General features: G+C 42.5%; 1 protein-coding gene across 6 annotated transcripts in view; it reads left to right on the forward strand.

The window, feature by feature from the left end:
• LRRC9 (leucine rich repeat containing 9) overlaps positions 1-15,178 on the forward strand; it is an 89,560-nt gene that overhangs the window by 25,146 nt on the left and 49,236 nt on the right. For all 6 annotated transcript variants that reach the window (XM_045015941.1, XM_045015945.1, XM_045015942.1 and 3 more), the window contains 6 exons: positions 1,267-1,443; positions 5,646-5,763; positions 9,909-10,041; positions 11,289-11,435; positions 12,846-12,967; positions 14,067-14,279. In XM_045015941.1, the coding sequence (XP_044871876.1) occupies positions 1,267-1,443; positions 5,646-5,763; positions 9,909-10,041; positions 11,289-11,435; positions 12,846-12,967; positions 14,067-14,279 (910 nt within the window). The remainder of the gene's footprint in view (positions 1-1,266; positions 1,444-5,645; positions 5,764-9,908; positions 10,042-11,288; positions 11,436-12,845; positions 12,968-14,066; positions 14,280-15,178) is intronic.

The following is a 15,178-nucleotide window of genomic DNA, read 5'->3' on the forward strand; positions in this document are numbered from 1 at the left end:
TTCTCTTATGTTCAGACACGTCTGCTAGAGTGCTGCAGGTTGCGATGTGCTCAGGGGTTCTATCTGTACTTTCCTTATAAACAGTGTTCTTCGTTAGTACTGTCATTTTATATAATTAATGAATTTATTTTAAAGCTGCTTTTTCAGGCCAAGGATTTTTAATATTGACAAGGAGAAATACTAAATGAGTCCAATGTTTGAATCAGGGTCTTAGCACAGAGTCCTTTAGAGAAAGAGCAGTGTTTTTATTCATTGCAAGTTGATCTGCATTTGTTGTTTGCAGGAGTGCCGCCAGCTTTTTTGCCTAGGTGGCGGAAGGTCCTGCCCTCTCAATGGGCAGCGGAAGGTCCGGCCATCGTGGTCGCCGCCCCCCAAAAGTTAGCGCCCAAGGTGACTGCCTAGGTCGCCTAATGGTTTGTGCCGGCCCTGGTTGGTTGTCTTTTTCTAGAAAAATGTCCTCTGATTATTGAAAAGAGTATTTGTTTTTCAATTTGGTTTTCTCAGCTTTTGGGAAGCCACTACGTTTCCAGAATGGACTTATTTTAAGAACTGTATTTTAGCTGTCTATCGAAGCTGTTGATATGACCCCCTATTACTGTAGTATCGGAGCACCTCACAGTCTTTAATGTATTTATCTTCACAACACTCCTGTGCAGCATGGAAGCGCCATTATTCCAGTTTGCTGGTGGAGAACTGAGGCTCAGTGATTGCCCAAGGTCACACAGGAAGGCTGTAGGAGAGTAGGGAAATGATCCCTGGTCTCCTGAGTCCTAGGTTCATGCCCTTACTGCTGGATCGTCGTTCCTCTTTTAACCGTGCTCACTTTATGCAAGTAGTCCCATGGACTCACTAGATTTACTCACTTGCATGAGGCAAACAGGATGTGGCAATTTTCCAGGCAAGAAGCCTAAAGCTGTGGCCATAACCATGTGGGGAGGACTTTATGAAATCTGCGATGCAACGTGGTATCCTAGAGGCAGGAGAGAAACGTGATGGATCACAAACTCATTAACATTAGTGTTTGCTGCCGAATGTAATCTGTAATGTTCATAATGAGGTAACACAAAGTCATCCATCTCTAGTTGAAAGAGAGAATTTCTAAAAGTATAAAAGAAAGAGAAACTACTCCAAAATACCACATAGTATTTTTCTTTCCCTTCATTTGAAAACAGAAGAAAAGTCAGATTCTGGTTGGGGAAAAAAAAATAAAAAAAAGAAGAAAATGTTATTAATTCATTGCTTTCCATTGTTCATTCCTGGACACAGGTTTAATTCCTGCTATGATTTAATTCTATCACGATTTTGTGCCTGGGACTTCAAAGCATATGGTATCACAGGAGTGAAAATAAATCGCATAATCCGAGTGCACAACCGTATTCTGAGGATGATATTTGAAGAGAAGTTTCAACTGTTTTTGGATAAAGAAGTTTTAAGTGAAACAGAGTGAGTAGATGATTTTTAATGACAATTTAGTGAAGCAGTTACATGGGAAGCAATATGAACTTAATGATTTTAAGTGATAGATATGTTTTACAAAGCAATACATAAACCAGCATAAGGTTGTGAATTCAGTTTAAAGATGTGAATGGCCAGATTTTTTTTTTAAAGGAAAGCCAGAGAGAGAGAGTGCAAAAAGAGGACAAAATACATGCATGTATGCAACTGTATTGAACACGCACCTCAGTAGTGTATATGCAGATACTTGGTTGCATATTCAGCCAGTGGATTTGTATTCTCCAGTGCTGGTGTGTCCAATTTTCTTATATGTGGATTTCAGCCTTTACTTTAGAAAGTTTTGGCTATTATAGTTATTCATTCCAGTGTCTTCTAACAAGAAGGTTTAAGACCCTGATACTATAATGAGCTCTGTGCAGGCAGTGGGTCCAGGTGAGGCCTTACCAGTGCCGAATAGAGGGGAATGATCACATGTCCAAGCAGCTTGCAGGAGTGGGAGCTTAATTACTGGAAAGAAGAGTTTCTAAAGTGGGATTTTCTTTAATATATACTCTTTAATTAAAGTTTTGACAATTTTCAGAGTAATATATACAAGACGTAATTAGTCTTAAAATATACAACTATCTACAGGAAGGGTCAGAAGAAAAGGAATAATTGAGGAGGTGGTATTAAATCATACATAACAAATGGAAACTAAAGATTGGTTTATACAGAATTTCCCTGCAGGGTGGATAATATGACTGACAAATGAGTTCACTGGGAGTTCTGTGTGTGGCATGATAGCAGGATCAGGTACTGAAGCTTTAAAAATTAACAATGATTCTTCCTCTAGTGATTGTCCATATGCGTTCCACTTCTGGTGCACATGCATGCAAGATAGGATTATCTTAGCCAACAAGTATCCATTGGGGCAGTGCCTGCTGTCTGGATGTCCTTGTGCCCACCCATACCTCAGTTTGTTCTTGCCGCCCATGGCTGGGAGATGGAATTCCTGCAGTGTCCTCTTCTCTGTACAGTGTGTGACTTCACTGATGTTTTGTGTGTGTGTAAATGAGTTAGATAGTGATCTTGTATAATGTAGTGTTTTTGTCTTTTTTTTTATTTCTGTTGACTATCTATAGGAAAGAGGAAAAAAAACTTTTATTAGTGTTAGGGAGTTTCCTGGTATCAAGATTTAGCCATTAGGGCTGAAATGAAGTCCATGGGGTTCAGAACTTGCCTCTCCTGTGATATGACTATTCCATTTAATGATGGATGTTTTAAGTGCCTTTTTTGTTTTGGAGAGGAGCATATCCCTGATAGATGCTCATTCTGTGGCTCCTTCTCCAAGAGAATTCAGAAACTGAGGCCTGGTCTACACTAAGAAGGGGGGTCGAACTAGGGTACGCAAATTCAGCTACGTGAATAGCGTAGCTGAATTCGAAGTACCCTAGTTCGAACTACTCACCCGTCCAGACGCCGCGGGATCGAAGTCCGCGGCTCCAAGGTCGACTCCGCCACCGCCGTTTGCAGTGGTGGAGTTGCGGAGTCGACCGGAGCGCGCGGGGAGTTCGAACCATCGCGTCTAGATTAGACATGATAGTTCGAACTCCGAGAAGTCGAACTCTCCGCGTCGACCCGGCAGGTAAGTGTAGACTAGCCCTGAGAGAGGTCTGTCTTAAACTTTTCTTCTGGAGTTCTCAACAAGATTCTCAGAGTCCGAGAAAAAGGGCCTACTGGGTCTCAGCAAGCTTGCTCCATCAGTGGGCTTATGAGCTGTGGCTCAGCTCCAAGTTCCCAGGCTCACTCTTCAGAGAAACTTCTATCTACTGAGACTGGTAGAGTCGCTAAGCCCTCTCCCACCCGGTCATCTGAAAGGGATAAGAAGGAACGTGGTTCCCAGATTGAGTACCAGTGTAGCTCACCCTCCTAGGACCTAGTAAAAGGAGGCATAGATCATAGAATCATGGAATATCAGAGTTGGAAGGGACCTCAGGAGGTCATCTAGTCCAACTCCCTGCTCAAAATAGGACCAATCCCCAACTAAATCATCCCAGCCAGGGCTTCGTCGAGCCTGACCTTAAAAACCTCTAAGGAAGGAGATTCCACCACCTCCCTAGGTAACCCATTCCAGTGCTTCACTACCCTCCTAGTGAAAAAGTTTTTCCTAATATCCAACCTAAACCTCCCACACTGCAACTTGAGACGCTTACTTCTTGTTCTGTCATCTAGTACCACTGAGAACAGTCTAGATCCATCCTCTTTGGATCCTCCTTTCAGGTAGTTGAAAGCAGCTATCAAATCCCCCCCTCATTCTTCTCTTCTGCAGACTAAATAATCCCAGTTCCCTGAGCCTCTCTTCATAAGTCATGTGCCCCAGCCCCCTGATCATTTTTGTTGCCCTCTGCTGGACTCTTTCCAATTTTCCCACGTCCTTCTTGTAGCGTGGGGCCCAAAACTGGACACAGTACTCCAGATGAGGCCTCACCAATGCCGAATAGAGGGGAATGATCACGTCCCTCGATCTGCTGGCAATGCCCCTACTTATACAGTCAAAAATGCCATTTAGATCTCCTCAGGCTCCTGTCAGCTCAGCCCCCAATAGTATTACCTGACTTACCCAATGTAATCTCTCAGAATGAAGGTCAGATCCTACCATGGACCCAGCATTGTTGCATCTAATAGCATGGAAGCTGGCTGGTTAACTACCATCAACAGGAGCTGAATAGCTGACGTCCAAAATACACTGGTGCACAGCAGAAAGGATTCTACTAGACTGACTTATGCAGGAAAATGGGAGATGCTCTATTTGAACAGCAGAGTGCCTCCTGTCTTCTTTAGAAGACTCAGTCCAGAACAGCAGGAATCATGTGCTGTCCTTAAGCATTCAGGACCATACATCAGCTTCATAAGAATTCATTTAGCATCTATATCAGTTCACCATCCTCTTGTCCAGGGTCACACCATATTTTCCCACCCTACAGTGGATAAGTTCCTCATGCTCTTTATTCATGTGCTTCCTCCAGTTTGGGAGCTCCCTCTTTCCTGTGACCTAGTCTTAGCGGGGTTAATGGGACCTCCTTTTGAGCCCCTAGAATCTTTCTCTCTATATCATCCATCTTTTAAAATGGATTTTTTAGTTGTTGGGTAAGAGAGATTCAGGCCCTCATGAATGGTGCATCTTACACGCTGTTACATAAAGACACAGTGATCCTTAGGTCTCACGCACAGTTTTTACTGAAGGTTGTTTCAGATGGTCATCTGAATCACATGAATCACCAACCAGTTTTCTTTCCCAAGCCTCACTCCAACTAAGAGAAGCGAAGTTGCACGCCCTTGATGTGGTTAGGATTCTTTCATATTACCTTGACAGAACAAAACCGTTCAGGAGTTTCCCAAGACTGTTTGTAGCAGTTGCTGATAGGGTAAAAGGTCAGGCAGTGCATACCCAGAGACTGTCTAATTGCATGTCTAATTGTGTTAGATCATACTATGAGTTAGCTAGACTAGAGCCACCCAGGCAGGTTAGAGCCCACTCCACCAGGACTCAGGCACTTTTATGTTTATAGTATGAAAAGCATATCAGTTTCAGAAATTTGCAGGGCAGCTATCTGTGGATCAGTCCTTGATTTCACACACCACTATTCCTTAGCTGAGGCCTCAGGATGCCTATTTTGACAAAGCTGGCCTACAATCATGATCCTGATTGTGAGGTCACTGCTTGCCGGTCACCAGAAGTGGAGTCCATGTGGACAATCACTCAACGAGGAAAGAACGATTATTTCTCTTATGGAAACTGGTTCTTTGAGATATTTTGTCCACATGGATTCCATTATCCACTGTCCTTCCCAGCTACTACAGTAATCTTGCCAAGGACCTCCAGCAAAGAGAAGGAAGTAAGAACTTGATATTTGAAATACAAAAAAAAAAAAAAAAGATTTTTTTTGAGGGGGCACAGAAAATGAAGACCACCCTTATGCATTAAAGGATGAAAACACTTGTTTTATCATGCATTTGATCTTTAGTGTTCACCAGATATTGCACACTGAATATCAACATTATTTGTATTTCTTACATAAGTGGAAGTCACCTTAATTGCAATCCAGCTAATTCTTAGTGAACATTGTACAACGAACATGCTCCGCTTAGGCTGCATATTATTTTTACAGCAGAAGCACTGAAATATTTTCCTGCTTCTTATTCTTGTTAAGAAACTACAGGAAGATGCTGGAATGTCTCTTTTATGTGTTTGACCCAGACTTGCCAGTTAAGAAAAAGCAACTGCTACAAGTGCTTGAGGATGGGTTCCAGGCAATGGAAGAGCACAAGGTGAGATGAAATCTGCACAGAAGAATGTTTATTACTTAGTAGTTGGTAGCCCAGCTCAGAAAGGCCTAATTGGTGCTGCTCTACCTTCCCCTCTTCTTTCATCTCTTCTTAGCCCTTTGTCCCACTCATCTTTCCCCTCTTTTTTCTGTGTTTATTCTTGTCCTTCCTCCTGTTGTCTCCACTTTCTTCCTTGCTTTTCCCCTCCCTGGCACAGGAATAATCAGTGCTTTGCTGCTTCTTTTCAACTCCCGTTTCACGCCTTCCCTGTCTCTTCTCTGCCCTCTCCCTCCCTTTCGGTTGCACAGCTTCTGTCCTCGTTCATCATGATTTCTCAGTTGGGAGGCAGTCCAGCGTTGTTTGTGGAAGCTTCAGGACTAAGTCTTGCCTTTCAGCTCAAGCCCCCAGATTTTCTGCCTCCAGCAGTGTAACAAGTTAGCAGTTTAGTTTCTCCCAACCAGATTGTTTTATAATTTAATTTTTATTTGTTTTTGTGCAGCAGCGATTTATAATCTTTCTTCCTCCTCCTCTTCCCCAGATTGGGTATTTGACAGCATGGAGACTTCAAAGCTTCAGCTATAGCTATTCAGTCTAAAGGTGTTTCACATACTTAGTAAGGAAAGCCCACTTGGTGGTAAAAAGTCATCATCTCTGGGTATAATCCTTGCTTGGAGTGAGACGTCTGCCATTCTATCCTGGTCAAACCCTTGATGTGATTTGTGACTTGATGGCTACAAGGATGTTATACCCATGAATAGCAATCAGTCATCCTAAACAGATCTTGTGCATCCAAACTTACAGGTGAGGAGCTGCTTGGGGAAACTGAGATAAATTAGTAGCTGAGACAGTGAGGGTTGAGGCCTCTCTGCTATCAAAGCCAGCATAGCAATCCATTGGTCACTACCAACACCAAGAGTATTCAAGAAAGAACAATTCCTTTAGCAGAGGGAAAATCTAGAGTAGAAGTTTCCCTACATTTTTCTCCAAACCAACCAAAGAACATTTGTGTATGAGAAGTCACAATCCTTTATAAAACTCTTCATTCAGATCCACCTTCCACGCTAAGAGTCTTAAGAAATAGCTAGTAGTACTTATAGCAAGGCACAGGTCGCAAGTTTTGCTCCTAGACAATGTTCCAATCAGTGGCCTGTCTAGAGAAACAGTACCATTTGTAATTGGACAGCTGCTGGACAGGATTCATACTCACTAGTTCTTCACAGTTAAGAGCTTTTGAATCCAGTGCAGAAAACTGCTCACTCATGGGGAGAAAAAAAAAAAAGTCTGGCTCTAGCCACACGTTTACCATCATGGAAAAGATTTCCAAAGACCCAAAAATTCATTGCACCAGTCATTTCCTGACAGAGGTCATCCTGTAGCAATTTTCTGCAATGAACAGGATTGCTGGTGGAATGCATTGGCTTCATCCCCCAAGTTGTTTCTCAAAATGCACCTGAAGAAATTCATTCTGGGATGTGGAACCACACACCTGCTACAATGCAAAATTAGGTGTCATTCTCAGTTCACATCCAAATATCCCCTTGTGGGCAGGTCAATACAAACAACATGCTGAAAGCCAACACAATTTGGACACTAGACCCTTGCATACTCACTAAGGAAGTAAGCCGTTCAAGTTGAGGAGTGTAATTGGAAGACAAATTTCCAAAATCTCAGCAAAATCTTAGTTCACTGTGACAGCTGTCAGTAGTGTGTCTGAACAACCTCCCTACCCAAAACCTAAAAACGTGGCCGCATGGGATCAGATCAGTGGTCCATCAAGTCCAGTATGACAGTGGTCAGTACCAGCTACTTCAGAAGAAGGTGCAAGAAACCACATCACAGGCAATTTTGTCTCTCATGGTGGAAATCTCCCCAGTAGAGGTTGGTTTATCATTGAGGCATGAGTGTTTATGTCCCTTCCAAAATCAGGGAGTAACAGGAGGTCAAATGTAAGTAATGTTGTAGGAAGAGAAGAATCTGCCATCTTTCAAGATAGTTCACATAAAGAATATAGAAAAGAGGAAAAGGGAGAGTTGAAGTCGTTCTTCTAATCCTTCACTGGCCCAGAAGGCATTTTGGACTTGCTAGATAGCTAAGGAACCCACATTGCATCTACAGAAAAGGCCAGACCTCTTGAAGCAAGTACCCTTTTCATTCAGACCAGGAATATCTACAGTTACCAGCCTGGGCATCCTAAGAAAAGTGTAGTTCAGCATGGATGCTCCGTTGGTCTCTGATACAGTTTAGTATCCAGATAAAACTCAACCAGGAAATTTCATTCATTGACCTGGTCAAATTTATGTTTCATGTGCAAGGTGAAACAGAAGGCTTTTTGGGGCAGGGACTTCTTCTTTGTACAGTGCCAACTGCATTGCAGCCCAGATCTCTAGATGCTACTATAATACAAATACATAATAATAATTACAAAGTGCTGGCCATCTCAGCTACACTTGAGTTTCTCCAGATTGGTTTATTGGAGTCCTACAACCAAGCACCATAGAATGCTAGGGCTGGGACTGGTACCCATGAGTGTTCTGTAAGTAGGCACATTGGACTCTTCTGGGGAAGTAGTTCTCCTATCATTTTGTTTGAACACTTGGAAGTCCTTTGGAAGATTGTGGCATAAATGGGCATTCCTAGGGCTCTAAAGTTATAGCTTGGGCATATGGAATACGCCTGCCAGTTGTTTGCTGTTTATTTCATTCTATCCAAAACATGAAGGCATTAGGGTCTCAGAGTTGCTGCAGGCAAGATGTTAAAATGCTGCACCATTTGGCATGCTTGGCATCTGGGAAACTATTCACAGAAGTTCACGGGGGGCACTGGGAAGAAAGAGTATGAGTCTCATGTGAGGAAGATTTGCAAAATAAGTTTCTATTCCTCTGCAAAGTCATCCTTGATAGGAAAGTGCTACTGGGTTGGTTCCTACATACATTCCTGCCTATTATTCTACTATAATACTAATTAAAACTCTGTTTATTCACCCCTCCCTACCTCCAATTTGTGTGAATCACGGTCTGTTACTTCCAACTGCTGGTGAATGAGAAGAGAAGCTGTGCGAAGGAAAGAAAAAACTTCTTACCTGATCATTTTGTTTCTGTTAGCAGATTCTCTTCTCATTCAACCCACCCTGGGAGTCTGGTAAATGACCAGAATACAAACTGAATCCTTTTTCTAAAGGGAGACGTAGACATATAACTGTCTTAAAACCTATTATATCAAGTTATTATCTTAATGCTAATAATCAGTTGCTGGAGTGTTCCCACAGCTGTGGAAGAACTCTTCTGGCAAACTGAGCTGAAGGGTGGGGCTTTGTCTTGGAGCCTCCAGCAAAAACATTGGACTGCCTTGTTGAATTCCATACATAGGGGGCATTGTCTCATTAGTGATGAATGAGGAGAGAAGCTGTTAACACTGAATTATCAGGTAAGAAATGTCTCATTCTGACCCATGAGAAGCAAAATATAGAGAGATGGGATAGGAGAGCTGTCTCTCTTTTTCTGCGGCATCCTCATTTTGTCTTCCCTACTTATAGCTCACCTCTCCCTGTTTTTCTGTTTTGTGAACAGCTCGCTTTGAGTGGTGGGATTTATCTTCAGAAATATCTCCCTCTGTCCCGTCTCCCTCTCTGCTTCTTTGTTGTTGTTATATTGTGGTAGTGCTCAAAGGCCCCAGTTAGGACTGCCCTTCCCATTGTTCTAGGTGCTGTTCAAAGAAAAATCTGATTCCTGCTCCAAAGAAAAAGGAGTCCGGTGGCACCTTAAAGACTAACAGATTTATATGGGCATATGCTTTGTATCTGAACAGGTGGGTTTTTTACCCACGAAAGCTTATGCCCAAATAAATCTGTTAGTCTTTAAGGTGCCACCGGACTCCTCATTGTTTTTGTGGATACAGACTAACACGGCTATCCCTTTTGATACTCTGCTCCAAAGACTTTACAATCTAACTTTCTTTTCTCCTGACTAGATTGTGATATCGCAAGTAAATGAGCCTGCCCTTGTTTTTTACTCCTCCCTCTTCCACTCTCCACCTCCTTCCTTAATTTATTTGCATATTGTAAAGCTACTGATTAAGGATATGTGTCTTGAAATTCTTACAGGGGGCCTTGGTCAAATAAACATACTTAGACCTTACTTTCATCTTTGCAGCTTTCAAGAAGACAAGCTGTTCTCCTCTCTAACAGTTTAAGTATATGTGAACGTCCCAGAATAGAGTTTTTGCAGCAACAAACCAAGGATGAATGTAAAAATAGCAATGATCTTGAGGAACCATTCAGACATGGTAATGTAATCGCTTGGAAAGGTGCTTTAAAACATCATTGATAGGTGTAAGGCTCATTTCATAAATCACTGCAAAATGTTTTGTCTCGTGAGTACAAGAAAATCTTGTAAATACAGTCGATTGTTGTGACAGAGTATACAGGTCTTTTTGTGGAGGGACCCAGAAGACCTGTTGCAATCTGGCCCAGTGCCCTTTCTATTAGAAAACCCCACCAAGCCATACAGTAGCTTGGAGCTAATTCCTAGACTGGTTCAGAGGCAGCTAAGAGAGGCACTCCTATTTGGATGCCAATTAGATGTAGCTTAACCTTTCTAGACTCAGCAGCTCAAAAGGAGGGTGAGTTATAGGGAGTGAGGGGAGACACAAGGGGTTGTGCTAACTTGAAGCCAGGACAGGGCACTCTGAGGAAACAGGCGTCACTAGTGACAGGATGTATCAACCCTTCACCGGCATCGAATGGGTTAAGATGCTTCTTTGTGCTAGAGAAGTGCCACTGTGCCACACTGGCAAGTCATGCCAGGAATGGAGAAGTTTAAAAGGAGGAATCACTACTCAGCAGTGGGCAGCCCAGGAAGGGAGTAGTCTGTTAAGCTTCCCAGCTCCCAGGAAGAGGCCTGATAACTAGCAGAACCTGTGCCCTCAAAAAAGGGAGGACAGGTCCCCTGTGCTAAAAGGGTGAAGAGACTGTCCCATAACTTGTGCTGGAGACCCCAGGTGGACTCTAGGATGGACTGTGGCCCATCCAGGGCCCCTCTGAAGAAAGAGAGGCCAATATCCTGGCTTAGAACTACCTTTCGGTTTGTTTGTTTTTTAATTTGCCCTTTTGTTTAGCTCCTTTTGCTGATTTTGGATTGTTTGTTTCACCTGAGACTCTGAAAAGGGGAGAAATAGCCAGAAGGCCTTGGCCAGAAGGCGGAGAGCTGGCCATGGCTAGACTGACGCTGACCTCTCCTGCTAGAAGGATTGGACTTGTGTGAAGTAACATCAAAGGGGGTGCTCTGATGGGGACACCACCCTGTTTTATTTTTGTACTTGTACTTATAAATCTTAGCCAAATACTACTGTTCTGGGAATAAATTGTCAGAAGGCTTTCTTCCCAAAATGTACTTGTTAGATCGTTAATCTGCCAGACCAGAATGTAGTCTCCTGTCAGATAGTATCGAGCTGACCACCAACATTTTATTCCCCTGTGTTTATAGAAAATTTGGTAGCGTTATTATTAAATCTTCTTTTCTTTCCATCCTTAGGGAAACTCATAATTGCAAAAGTTTTTCTTGGACATAGTGTTCCAGCTCGTGAAAAAGATCCCATCAGTCAAATCAACTATCCAGGGGCTAATTCGGTGTTCAGGCCTCAGAAACATTTACGAAGTGATGCATCTGATGCTGATGGTGGTAATGTATCTGTAGGCTGTTGTTAGCACAAAGTGAAGGTTGTGTCAGTGTTGTATTCTAAACACTGTCTTTCACACCTCTGGGAGCCTGACGTGGAATTTTGATCCTGGTGGGAACTCAGAATACGGTCTTGCTCCAGCCCAAGTGCATGTTGTTTTGAACTAATGTTAAAGAGGATAATAAAAGATGCTCACTGTTTTAGTGATCACTTGTGGTAGTTTAATTCACAGGGAGTTTAAAGGAAAGCATGAAGGACCAGATTGTGCTCTTCAGCCATTAGTCCATACTAGAAATAGTGTGGTGTACACAATCCCTCTCCCAGCTTTGCATTGTTCAGGGCATGTGTGGGTGTATGTGTAATAACTGGGGCCACATACACATACCTCAGTGGAGATCAAACACCTTCATCATTAAAACCTCCAAGCCATCTCCACTTGAGCAGAAGGAGAATTCCTTTAATGCAGAGGAACATGCTTTATTGTCTCTAGAGGGAGTCATGATCACCCTCACTAAGTCTGTGTACTACTGATGTACGATGCAACGATCTTTGAGTGGTCGATCCTGCTTGCTCCATGTGGCCAGTCAACTTTGCAGGACAGTGCAGAGTGGGAACAGGGCCATGACTTCACCTCTTCCCTGTCCAGTTGGGGGGATTTGCAGTCATTGGAATACTAGAAGGGAGCAATCCCTTTGTTTACTTGAGTGCAGGAACTGTGATTGTACCTGTCCTTCCATGGGCAGGAAGAGGAGAAAAACAATCTGTTAGGTGATTACACCATAGAATGATCGAGTAGTTTTAGGTAACAGTGCAGTATAGCAGACCGTGCCTTGGGGGCCGAAGCGAAGTTCCCTTTTCCAACGGTCTGCCATGAAAGAACAGCTGTGATTCTCTCCTTGGCTCCACCCCCTCACTCCAGAGGGAAAATAATCTGTACCAGGAGAAGATTTCATTTAGCACATTAGGGAGTGGGGGAAGAATGGAGAAAAGTTTCTTGCCCAATCCCCACCCCTGCTTGCCCACTCCCTTCCAACCAGCAGGAGAGGGAGTAATGGCCCCAGAGAGGCTGCCTCCCGTTCATGCTGGAACCTGCCAGCTGTGCAGCTCACACAGGGGAGTAAGGGGGCACATTACTGCCCTCTGAGAATGTGAAGCGCAAGAAACAGGGTTACCCTAGGAAAATAAAAAACTAAATGATAGGGTTCTGCAGTAAGATTTGATAAGAAGATTTTTAGATGTTGCTATAGGGCGCCTAAAGAGAATTAAGATCCGAAGAAAACAAATCTCCCTTAAGTAAACAACTCAAATTAAAACTTTGTGAGAAACGTTTGTTCACTACATCCTGCAGTGAACATGAAACAGTCTTGTATTTATTCCTTCCACATGTGTTTGTTCCTTTTCTTTTGCTGTAGAAATGTATTCTTCCATGGAACATAGAAACTGTGACTGCCGCCATCGACAGTGTGAGTGGTTTGTGTTTGATCACGAACTGGTCTTGCCCGAATACGTCGTTGAATTTGAGTACACTACACTGGTATGAACTTTGTTTTCCCTAATAGGATGTTAGACCGTAAGCTTTAGATCTCAAAGATCAAGAGAAAAACAACTAGTTGAAATTACTCCTCCTTCACTCACATTACCTGACAGGACCTAAGTTCAGGGTTCTGTTCCCTCCAACTGTTTAAAGGCCTGATAAAACTCCCGTTGAAGTCAATGGGAAACTTCATACACTGCAATGAGAGTTAGGATCAGACTCTTATTTTGTAACATTATCAAGTGTGGCAGGGAAGGCACAGAGACTTAAATGTAGCCTTAGCAGTGCAATGAAGCACAATTGAAAATTAGCTCCTCTCTCACTAAATGCACCATCCATCAAGGTAATGAGACGCTAAAATGAATGAGATTTGACAGTGCTCAAAACCTTGCTTCATGGAGTCCTTAGTGAGAGAGCAACTCATTTTCAATTTGTGTTTTGGTTCAAAGTGTGATGTATGTAGTTTTGAAGTATGCACAGATATTCTGCTACTGGTTGGGATCCTGAACAGGTTTTTCCTTAATTAAAAAAGCTTTTTATGTTAATTTTTTATAAGCTATGTGGTGGACTGGCCTTGTGGTTATGTGGCTGTGTAACTTGCTGTCGTCATGCAAGGGTTTCAGTTCTGGTCCTGAGCTCTACTACCAAGCAGAAGCAGGGTGTGCTGCAAAAGTAGAATATTCAGCTCCCGCAGGGGTGCGTGGGGGAGAGTCCCCCTCTCTATCACATTTGAGTGGTCCACTGCCAAAACAATTGCAATACTAATGAGCTCCCAGGGGTCTACATCTAATTCCTTCATTGGAGAGTGAGCTTGGACTTTGGGGTTTGGGGTAGGAAAGCAGACTTCTGTTGTCCTCAGTGTGAGTTCTGTATGTGACAGGATATGGCCCACAGACTCTTCATTAGTTTTTGTTCATAACATAATGTAATGTATAAATGCTTGTGCAAACAAAAGCATTGCTGTTCTCTTCTGAAAGTGCTGCATTACTGAAAGATGATTTCCTAACTCTACTTTCGGCATATTTGTATGCAATTTTAAATAATTTACCTAACTTAAAATAGAAATTTTACTAATGTTGACCAATATTATTTTGCATAGGTCAAAGTTCAGACCCTGTTTTCTACTCTCAGCAATGTAATTGTAGATGAAAGAAAGAAAAATACAGAAGGATTTATATTGTCTAGTGATTTGCAACATGATGATGAAGTTATGAACATGGAGCCTACAGTAAAAGCCAGACCCAAAATTGTTTGCTTGGATGAAAAGACAGTGCTTTCAATTGCTAAGGCCAATATTTACAGTCAAATAGTGGTGAGTATTGTCTGTTAAACTTACAGCAGGACAAGGTTATTACGTAATCAATGTCATGTTATTCAGATTGCCTCATAAAAGCAGGAAGTCACAAATTAAGGCTAGCATTTGGGCTTGATTCTGGTGTTACACTTGTTGTACATCAGTGCAGTGCTTTGGGAGTAATTGGAGATCCAAAACTAGTGTGAAATCAGAATAAGGACTTCCGTCCCTAAATTATGCCATTTGTTTTTCATAAAAATATGAATTTACAAATACTGGGCAGGATTCTGATCTATCTTACTATCGTATAAATAACTCCATTGAAATCACATGCAAAACTACTGTTTGTGAGATCCGGTTAAGGCCTAACATGTCAGCTTTAACTGTGAGTCTTCTCAAAGTTTTCTTGGCTGCGTGGTTGTGTCATCATAGTGATCGCTCCTGAAAAGATTTTATATGTCAGTTTTGGCATCAGAAAAATATAAATCCAGTGAAGGGGAGAACTCTTGACAGCCACATAGCTACGCCCAGTTTTTCAATATCATTGCAACTGATGGGCCCTCAAACCCCTTATGCAAATTGGTATTTGCATACAAAACTCCTTTCATTGCATAGCTAACTGCAGTTTTGCATTTGCAGTTACTCTTTTTGTCTGTACAGACTTGATGCAGGAAGCCTGCTGAACATTTGGCCTTTCAAATTGTTAAATAGTTTTGATCTCCTCTCCAGTCTGTGTCTTCGATGGGGTAGCAGTTCTCCCCTCCCCCTTGCACTCACCCATAATTCCCTTTCCTGAGTACTTGACTTCACTTGGCTGGTTCTTCCCCTCTTCTGAGTGCCTCTCTCCCCAAACTGTACTCCAGGCATGGAGGAATTCCCAGCTGGTAATCTTCCATCCAGTCTTCCCAAGCAACAAG

This window comes from Mauremys mutica, chromosome 4 (genome assembly GCF_020497125.1).
Source record: "Mauremys mutica isolate MM-2020 ecotype Southern chromosome 4, ASM2049712v1, whole genome shotgun sequence".
In the NCBI taxonomy this organism is placed as follows: Eukaryota; Metazoa; Chordata; order Testudines; family Geoemydidae; genus Mauremys; species Mauremys mutica.